At 38.5% G+C, this 9,288-nt stretch overlaps 1 protein-coding gene and 1 long non-coding RNA gene across 4 annotated transcripts; one reads left to right on the forward strand and one right to left on the reverse strand.

Annotated features, from left to right (window-relative positions):
• Nucleotides 1-3,413: 3,413 nt before the first annotated feature.
• On the forward strand, nucleotides 3,414-5,467 carry LOC148572741 (uncharacterized). 3 transcript variants are annotated; one of them, XR_015907617.1, is made up of 4 exons: nucleotides 3,414-3,778; nucleotides 4,002-4,236; nucleotides 4,710-4,892; nucleotides 5,029-5,467. It is a non-coding gene; the product is annotated as an uncharacterized LOC148572741 (long non-coding RNA). The 3 variants fall into 3 exon arrangements; XR_015907615.1 differs by having other exon boundaries at nucleotides 4,752-4,892; XR_015907616.1 differs by having other exon boundaries at nucleotides 4,758-4,892.
• A 1,025-nt stretch (nucleotides 5,468-6,492) lies between these two features.
• On the reverse strand, nucleotides 6,493-8,887 carry LOC107631955 (rhicadhesin receptor). Its single transcript, XM_016335563.3, has 2 exons — nucleotides 7,572-8,887; nucleotides 6,493-7,236 (listed from the first exon to the last, which is right to left on the reverse strand). Exons 1-2 carry the CDS (start codon nucleotides 7,681-7,683, stop codon nucleotides 6,689-6,691), a joined length of 660 nt encoding a protein of 219 aa, XP_016191049.2. The 5' UTR covers nucleotides 7,684-8,887; the 3' UTR covers nucleotides 6,493-6,688.
• Between the last annotated feature and the right edge of the window lie 401 nt (nucleotides 8,888-9,288).

The following is a 9,288-nucleotide window of genomic DNA, read 5'->3' on the forward strand; positions in this document are numbered from 1 at the left end:
CGAACCGTTTTCAGAACTTTGCGTTTTCCCTTATTCCAAAAATCCGGCCAGGTGACGGTTCGGTTTGACCGACTAGTTCTTGGCCGGTTCAACGGTTCAATTGTGGTTTTTGAAATTGGGGGTTTTAACCTTTGTCCGAGTTGTTTTTTGTAGCGGTTCATGGTTCAATCGGCTGGTCCGAACCGATTTTCAAAAGATAGATTATAACCATTCTCTCATGTTGTTTTTATTTAAAATGCTTAATATATTTTAGTATCAATTTTTCAATTAAGCTTACAACACAGAAGTGGTTCAAGGAATCAAAATGCTAGAGTAAAAATTAAGCTTCACGTAAATTCAACTAAAATCGAACGAAAGACAGAAACATTAATTTTCAACAAGAGTCCATAAAAAATATAGTGCATAATAATTTTTTAAGTAAAAGAGATGAAACTAACAAGTCTTAGTAGTTAATATAATCTTAACATGCTACATGACAACAATAAGTATAAACAAGTCAATGAAATTTATTTTTCACATCAGCATTTAATTTATTTTGTTTAAAATATATATTTTATCACTATTTTTACTAAAATACTCTTTTAATTAAATAAAAATAAAAATTATTTTTTATTTAATTTTATAAAAAAGTCTTAAACATCCTTACTCTATTTAATTAGATAAAAATACTTTCTAAATCAATCAAATTTTAGAATTCATCTCATCCTAATTTTATATTTTTAAATAATTTAAACAACAAAACAAAAATATATCTAAAAAACAAAAAAAGAAAAAAATTCAGAAACCTTTTCATCTTCTCAAGTTCTTCACTCCTCTTCGTGTCTCTCTCTCCCCCTGGAGCTCGGTCTCTCTCATCTCTTTCACCGTGGCGTCACCGTTGCTCTCTGTGTCGTCATCGTCTTGCACATAGTCGGGCGCCTTCGTTGCGCTCTTCGTCGCTGGTGGCAGAAGCAGCAGGTCTTGGGGCTCGTCGTCTTCTTGCTTTGAGTCTCGCCGTCAGCCTCCTTCGCACAATCAGAGGTGCTTCATGATTTTGTGAGTTCTAACGAAGGTAGGATTTTATTGTTCCAAGTCAGTTGAAACTTGAAACCGTGACGCTGATGTTTTCTTCCCTTTTCATTGGAATCATCGAAACCAAAGCTACACACTGTTAAAACCAGTGTTCCTCTAGTATGCGAAATTGCTACTCAGGTTGTGAATTGTTGTTCGAAATTGATTCCCTGGCAATGGCATAAAAAACAGATGCACAGAACCATGGTCTAAACATATCTTCACAACTTCGCATAACTAACCAGCAAGTGCACTGGGTCGTCCAAGTAATACCTTACGTGAGTAAGGGTCGAATCCCACGGAGATTGTTGGTATGAAGCAAGCTATGGTCACCTTATAAATCTCAATCAGGCAGATATAAAGTAATGGTATGGTTTTCGAAATTAATTAATAAAATAGGGATAGAAATACTTATGTAAATCATTGGTGAGAATTTCAGATAAGCGTATAGAGATGCTTTCGTTCCTCTGAATCTCTGCTTTCCTGCTGTCTTCATCCAGTCAGTCTTACTCCTGTCCATGGCTGGCTTTATGTGATACATCACCATTGTCAACGGCTACTTTCGGTTATCTCTCGGGAAAATGGTCCAGTGCCCTGTCACGGCACGGCTAATCGTCTGGAGGCATCACCCTTGTCAATGGCTTCATCTTATCCTCTCAGTGAACATGGTCAACGCACCTTGTCACGGCACGGCTATTCATCTGTCGGTTCTCGATCATGCTGGAATAGGATTTACTATCCTTTTGCGTCTGTCACTAACGCCCAACAATCGCGAGTTTGAAGCTCGTCACAGTCATTCAATCATTGAATCCTACTCGGAATACCATAGACAAGGTTTAGACTTTCCGGATTCTCTTGAATACCGCCATCATTCCAGCTTACGCCACGAAGATTCTGGTTAAGAGATCTAAGAGATATTCATTCTAGCTTATTTCATGTAGAACGGAGGTGTTTGTCAGGCACGTGTTCATAGGGGAGAATGGTGATGAGCGTCACACATAATCATCACCTTCATCACGTTCTTGGGTGCGAATGGATATCTTAGAAGCGAAATAGGATTAATTGAATAGAAAATAGTAGTACTTTGCATTAATCTTTGAGGAACAGCAGAGCTCCACACCTTAATCTATGGAGTGTAGAAACTCTACCGTTTGAAAATACATAAGTGAGGTCCAGGCATGGCCGAGATGGCCAGCCCCCTAAACGTGATCACAGGATCAAAATATAATCCAGGATGTCAAATACACTAGTAAAATGTCCTATTTATAATAAACTAGCTACTAAGGTTTACATGAGTAAGTAATTGATATAATATAGTGATATAATATAAAATAAAAGAGTATTTTAGTAAAAATAGTGATATAATATATATTTTAAACAAAATAAATTAAATGCTGATGTGAAAAATAAATTTCATTGACTTGTTTATACTTATTGTTGTCATGTAGTCATGTTAAGATTATATTAACTACTAAGACTTGTTAGTTTCATCTCTTTTACTTAAAAAATTATTATGCACTATATTTTTTATGGACTCTTGTTGAAAATTAATGTTTCTGTCTTTCGTTCGATTTTAGTTGAATTTACGTGAAGCTTAATTTTTACTCTAGCATTTTGATTCCTTGAACCACTTCTGTGTTGTAAGCTTAATTGAAAATTTGATACTAAAATATATTAAGCATTTTAAATAAAAACAACATGAGAGAATGGTTATAATCTATCTTTTGAAAATCGGTTCGGACCGGCCGGTTGAACCATGAACCACTACAAAAAACAACTCGGACAAAGGTTAAAACCCCCAATTTCAAAAACCACAATTGAACCGTTGAACCGGCCAAGAACTAGTCGGTCAAACTGAACCGTCACCTGGCCGGATTGGAATAAGGGAAAACGCAAAGTTCTGAAAACGGTTCGAATTGACTGGTCAAACCGGTCAATTCGTGAATCGAGGGGAAAAGCGGTTCGGACCAAGATTCTGAAAATCCGTTCGAACTGGTCGGTCGAACCGTGAACCGGTACAAAAACGAATTGGTCATATATCAAAACCGAAAGATTCAGAAACCGTTGTTGGACTGTCGAACCGGTCGAGAATCGGTCGGTCGAACCGAACCGAGACCCGACCGGTTTTCTAAAATTTGCTCAAAACGGTGTCGTTGGTTAGAGGAACACTAACCAGTAGGAGTGTTCAAAACCGACTCAGACCTAACTAAATCGATCAACTGAACCGAAAAAACCAAAAATCAAAAATCGGTTCTGATAATGAAAACCCCAACCGAACCGAACCGAACCGGTCAAGTAAAAAACCAAAAAAAAAACAAACCCCCCCTCCCCCAAAATGAACGAAACCTAAACCTAACCCAGTAACCCCCATTCGGCCATTCCCCCAAGCCCCACTCCCAAACGAACCCTAGCCCCTCTCTCCCTACTCCCTAGGTCTCACAGCCTCGCTCTCTGCAACTCCCATCGCCTGTGAGAGACCTCCTCCCACCACCTCGCAGCCACCGCCACCTTCCTCCCAGCGCAGCCCTTCCACTGGTCCCACCCAGGACCTCCTCGCGGACAGAGCAGCCCAGCACTGCAGCACACAGACAGCGCCCAGCGCCCAGCAGGTCGGCACCACGCTTGCAAGTCGCACCCACCACCACCCTCAGTCCCTCGCAACTCGCAAATCGCACCCAGCAGGCCATGACCACCCACTCACCCAGGACCACTCGATAGCCTATTGCAAGTAAAGAACACGATTTGCTATTATATATAAAGTTCTTCTATTCTTTCTTATTAGCATGTTTTCCAATGCCATCTACTTTGGTTCTAACTTGGCATAATGTGATAATTGAAATGTTAGACCAAAGTAGTTCTGATTATTGCTTTTCTGTTCTCTCGCGAACATAAGGGAACTATATGCTTTTCTGATTATTGCTTTTTCTGTTCTCTGAACGAACACACTGAAGAACGCAGAGAAGACAGAAGAGAACTCGAACGCAGCTTGGAGGAAGCACCGAAGCAGCCATCTCTCGTCGCCGTTCCTCAACGTCCAGCCACCGTCGCCGGCCTCGCCTTCTGCCTCCGTCGCGCAGCCACTGTCTCGACGGTGCCAGTTCTGTTCCAGCGCGTCAGCCCTTCAATCGTGCCCTGTTCCTTTCTTGCTACTGATCTGCTCTGCTCTGTTCTGGCATTTAGTTCTAGGTATTAATTTTTTTAAACTATAATTGTTGAATAATTCTTGTTACTTGTTAGTTAATTCTACAATGAAGTGGCTTGCCAATGAGTTTTGGAAATGTGTTGCCTCTCAATTCTTCTGAATCTCTCTTGGTTCTATAATGTTAGTACTTTTTGCGTGTACAACTTGCAATTCACTACTTTCTTGTGTGATTAAATTTTGGGTGACTATTTTTCGTAACAATTTAGTCAAATATATCAAATCAATCTATCGATTTTCACTTATAATCTTCGTGTAAAGATGGCAACTATGATTACTTAAACTAACATAATTTTGAAGCTTTTGGATTTCTAGCAAATTTTGCAGCACATAAATTTTGCAGAACACCATTGAACCTTATTACAAGTTAGCATACATAGTACTCAGAATAGGACTAGGTGATGATTAAGGAGGACATATGATTGAATTGTTACAATTGTGTATATTACATTCAACACAGATTTACATATATTAAACTCCAAACTAGCTGATATGGTGATAGTCGTAGGCTGCAGCAAGTCTTGGCTGACTTCTTATTGATTTGCATCAATTTTACGCCAACCAGAGGTCAAGTTGTTGTTGCAGCCTCTTTAACGAAAGATCAATTAGGCAAATCAGTTCATTTGGCTTACTTGGAGATAAGGTAATTGTTCCATGCATACTATATATTCCTTTGTTGTACCTCAACTTTATGGGAACAAGAAACTTGTGACATTCCCACATGTGATCATCTAACTACTACTTAAGTGGTTCACTGATTGTTTTTGCTATCTTTGCAGCATAACACATGATGGTGTTGGTGTTCCGGAAACATTGCTGAACCAAATGTTCGGACGAGACGGACAAGAATCCGAGGAGGGTATTAGTCTGCTCATCAGCAGAAAGTTGCTGAAGCTCATGAATGGAGACGTGCGGTATCTGAGAGAAGCTGGCTAATCATCTTTCATCTTAACAGTTGAACTGGCTGCTTCCCAGAAATTGATTGCTTAAAGTTATAGGAAATAAAGAAATACTATCAGTTTTTGTGCATCAGAAAAGCAAGTGAGCAAGAAATCACTTTTCTTGTACAACATACCTTAAGAGTAAGAGTAACATAGTCTCAAGTCTTAACGCTTCTGTAACTCCTTGTACGGTACGGTGTATATATGTATGAATCTTCACGTTATTCAGCTATTCACATAAACTATTATATATTTATATTACTTACTCTTCCTGCAATTTTAGATTATTTAAGAAGCATTTTTAGTAATCAAACATTAAACAAGTCTCTGAGATTGCTGTTATCCCGTCTTCACATGCTTAGCTATAATATGATGAGGTGTGGTTTCTTTTTCTTATGTGACAGAAGCATATTGTTCAATTGGAATTACCTTAGACGAAAATCTACTCAAATTAAGATGTTTTGCCCCAGGGGAATATACACAGATGAATTTGGGTTAGTGGCCCAACATCACTAACCATTAGTTAGTTTATTTTGTGAATTCACCATTTCATATAGCCGGAAGAATATGTGTACGGCCAGTTTATGCCTCTATTGAGTAGCATATAATTAACATTGGCCCATACTTTAGTTACCAACTGCCTTGCTTTTAAATATAATTGGAGGAACAAAGCTAAGCTATTACGAATCAATCTTTAGGACACTGACAAAGAAATTCCACCTTCCGCTTTGGCTGTATGGCTTTTTATTTGCAGCAACTTTATAAAACTATATTATATATTAGGATATGATAATTAATCAATCTGTATAACTAGTTTTGATTAGTGTGAATAAATAAAAAATAGTTATTTGTATTGTAGTATCTATGACTTTAGCGGGTTACATGGTGCCACGATGATAATTTCTAATAATCAAGGCAGGTTTTTTCTACTATTTTGACCATACTAGCTACATTTCTTTGTGCTGCTAAATACTGGGAGATAAGACATGGAAGATGGGGTTGGGTTATTTGTTTCCATCTATCCACACCAATATGATAGGAAGTGTAATTATTAATATTATTATACATTATTTTAATACCACCATGTTTCAAATTCAATGAGATTAATTGAAAGGTTATAGAAGAAAGGGAAAGAGAGTAAGATGAGGCATAGGAGGCAATAACTTTAATATTCTTGTTATTATAAGGCACTGATAGATAAGCAACAAGGAGTAGCACTGTTGAGAACTAGAAAGTCAACACTGAATAATACACCACACACACACACACATTGTGATTAACAAAAAGAACAAAGCATGCTGATAGCACCTTTCAAATTCCAATTATAAAAGAAATGAATATGTCCCATTATTTGCTTTTATGAGTTTTCCAAACATACATGATGAATTGTGAGGCAACAAAGAGAGATTGAATGAGAGAGACAAATACACAAAAACAACAGAGACATTATTAAAGCATACATATACCAATCAAGTATATATCATTCCTACTATAACAATTACTTCTTGGAAGCAAGCCTAGACTTGATTTTCTCAATCTCCTTGGTACCAACCTGGAATGCCTTGGTCAACACATTATCCGGGACCGGTGGGGTGGCAGCAAACAAAGTCAGAGGAATAGACTGTGTTCCAGGCAATTGGCTGTTGAAGGCTGAAATAACTGCAGCAGGTTCATTGGCATTGTTCTTCTGGAAATGAACCAACCCTTTTGGGAAGACAAAGATCTCACCCTTGTAGATGGTCTTTGATATGAGAACATTGGATGTTGTTATGAACCCAACATCAAGTTGACCTTCAAAAACAAACACAATCTCAGTGGCACGTGGGTGTGTGTGGGGTGGGTTGAGTCCACCTGGGGCATAGTCAATGCGTGACAGAGACACACCAAGTGTGTTCAATCCTGGGATCTTTTCAACGTTGGCTCCTGTTACAATGGAACCGAAGGTTGTGTTTGCTGCCACACCTGGTTTTGCTAATATGTTTGATGAGAAATCAGATGCATTCACTTTTGCAGCGTCTTTACACGTGAATCCATTCACCTTAACACCTGTTTTTTCAATCACACACTACTCATGTCAACCAGCCAATGATTTTTGAGATCTGGGATATGTTTAATCTACTTAAAAAAAATGAAGTTTTTATGTTGTGTTAACAAAGAAACCTTAATTAGTAGTCATATGCAAGTGGGTGCACCATATTATGAAAAAGGAAGCAATATTAAAGTAGTTGGTAGGCCTAATAGTGAGTTAGTTGGAGTTAATTGAAAGAAAACCAAAGGATCAAATATAATGATTATTATGTTGTTGTTGTTCCAGACACACATATCACAAGAGAATAGAAACATCAAAGGAGAAGAGATAGATAGAGAAATATAAGATATACCAGATGCAGTGTCTGCAACACAGAGGTCTTGAAGAGCATCAGGATCTGATGCTGAGGTTGAGGCTAAAACCAGAGCAAAAGTCATCGCTAACACTGACCCTATGAACTTCATGGTTAACTATGAACCCAAGAATGAGGAAACAAAATTGGGTGGGATGAAAGGAAACAAAAAAGAGAAGAAGAAAATGTGTATTGCTTTAAATGCTTTGGGCAAGTTGGAATGAGTTAACGAGGTTTTCAGTATTTATATAGATAGGCACAAAGGTGAGAAGAAGACTTAGAACAGAGACAAAAGGATGATCATGAGTTGAATTTCAATACTGAATGAGTTTGGAATCAAAGCATGCAATATGCCAATTCTTAAAGCATTCCAATCAATTAGCATTGCTTTCAATTCCCCTTCATTCTAAACAAACAAACTAACGAAGTAACAAATATACTGCCATGGAAAATTTCATAACTTTTGAGAGCATAAGATATGAACAGACCTGAAAGCAAGCTGCATTAACTAATGCAAAGAGAGAGATTGAGAGCCAGGCATTGAGTCCCGAAGGGAACGGTCTTCCCCTTGAAGCAGCGAACCCGATGAGGAGGAACCCGGCAGGTATTAGCCGGAAGGCCGACACAAAGAACGGGCCTGTCCTTGGAATCACCTCCTTCATAGCCACCATTGCAGTTCCCCAGAAGAAGAACGGTGATACCAGCACTGTCAATTCCCAAAGCCCTTCCGCAAGGCACTTCAATGATTCACCTTCTTCAATCCACACACAAGATAACTTTAGTTAAACAGATTTCTTTTGTTCTCCGAAGATAACGATACGGCGCCGTTTTGTCCCTGTTCTTCATTGGCAAAGGGTGCAACGCACTCGATGTCTTGGCCGGTGCCGACGCAATCTACGGCAGAAGAAGGAGGGGGATCTTGGAAGTCGAGCTATTGTTGTTCGGTGCCGGTGGGAGTGCAGGAGACGGTGAATGGAAATGAGCTACGCGACGGTGCTTTCAAAGCTGAAACAGTAGCTGCACGATGGTGGAACAGAGCTGCGCGATACCGACGGTGGCTTCGAAGCTCGTTTCGGCGACGGCGGCGGAAGACGGACGGAGGTGAGGGAGTGAGATCGATGACGGAGAGAGGAAGGAGGAGCTCGAGGGTGATGGGAGGGATTGGTTCGCGTTTAGCCGGTGTGTGGAGCTAAGGTTGCTGGGTTGGGTAATTGGCTAGGGTATCCCAGCAAAACAATGGCGTGACGCAGAGACAGATGAGAGAGATCCAGGAGGAGAGAGAGAGGATAGAAAGAGGAGAGAAGAAGATCGAAACTTTTAGAGGCATGAACAATGAAGATTTCTAACCTATATAAAGAATAATTTTAATTTTTTGTTTTTTTAATATGTTTTATTTTGTTGTTTCAATTATTTAAAATTATAAAATTAAGATTAATTGAATTCTAAAATTTAATTAATTTAAAAGGGTATTTTTGTCTAATCAAATAAAGGAAGGATGTTTAAGTCTTTTTATTAAAATTAAATAAAATTTATTTTTTATTTTTATTTAATTAAAAGGGTATTTTAGTAAAAGTGGTGATATATTATATATTTAAAAAAAAAATTAAATGATGACATGGAAAATAAATTCCACTTGTTTTATTATTATTTGTCCACATTTTAAACGTATCGGTACAAATGAATTTATCATCGTACCGTAGTAAACACCTATTTAAAA

Source organism: Arachis ipaensis, chromosome B3 (assembly GCF_059453495.1).
Source record: "Arachis ipaensis isolate K30076 ecotype BB chromosome B3, ASM5945349v1, whole genome shotgun sequence".
In the NCBI taxonomy this organism is placed as follows: Eukaryota; Viridiplantae; Streptophyta; class Magnoliopsida; order Fabales; family Fabaceae; genus Arachis; species Arachis ipaensis.

Bases quoted from the DNA above. Each gene is read 5' to 3' on its own strand.
- LOC107631955 (XM_016335563.3), bottom strand. From the start codon at position 7,683: ATGAAGTTCATAGGGTCAGTGTTAGCGATGACTTTTGCTCTGGTTTTA. The intron at 7,237-7,571 runs GTATATCTTATA...TTGAAAAAACAG, and splicing joins TGTTGCAGACACTGCATCTG to GTGTTAAGGTGAATGGATTC.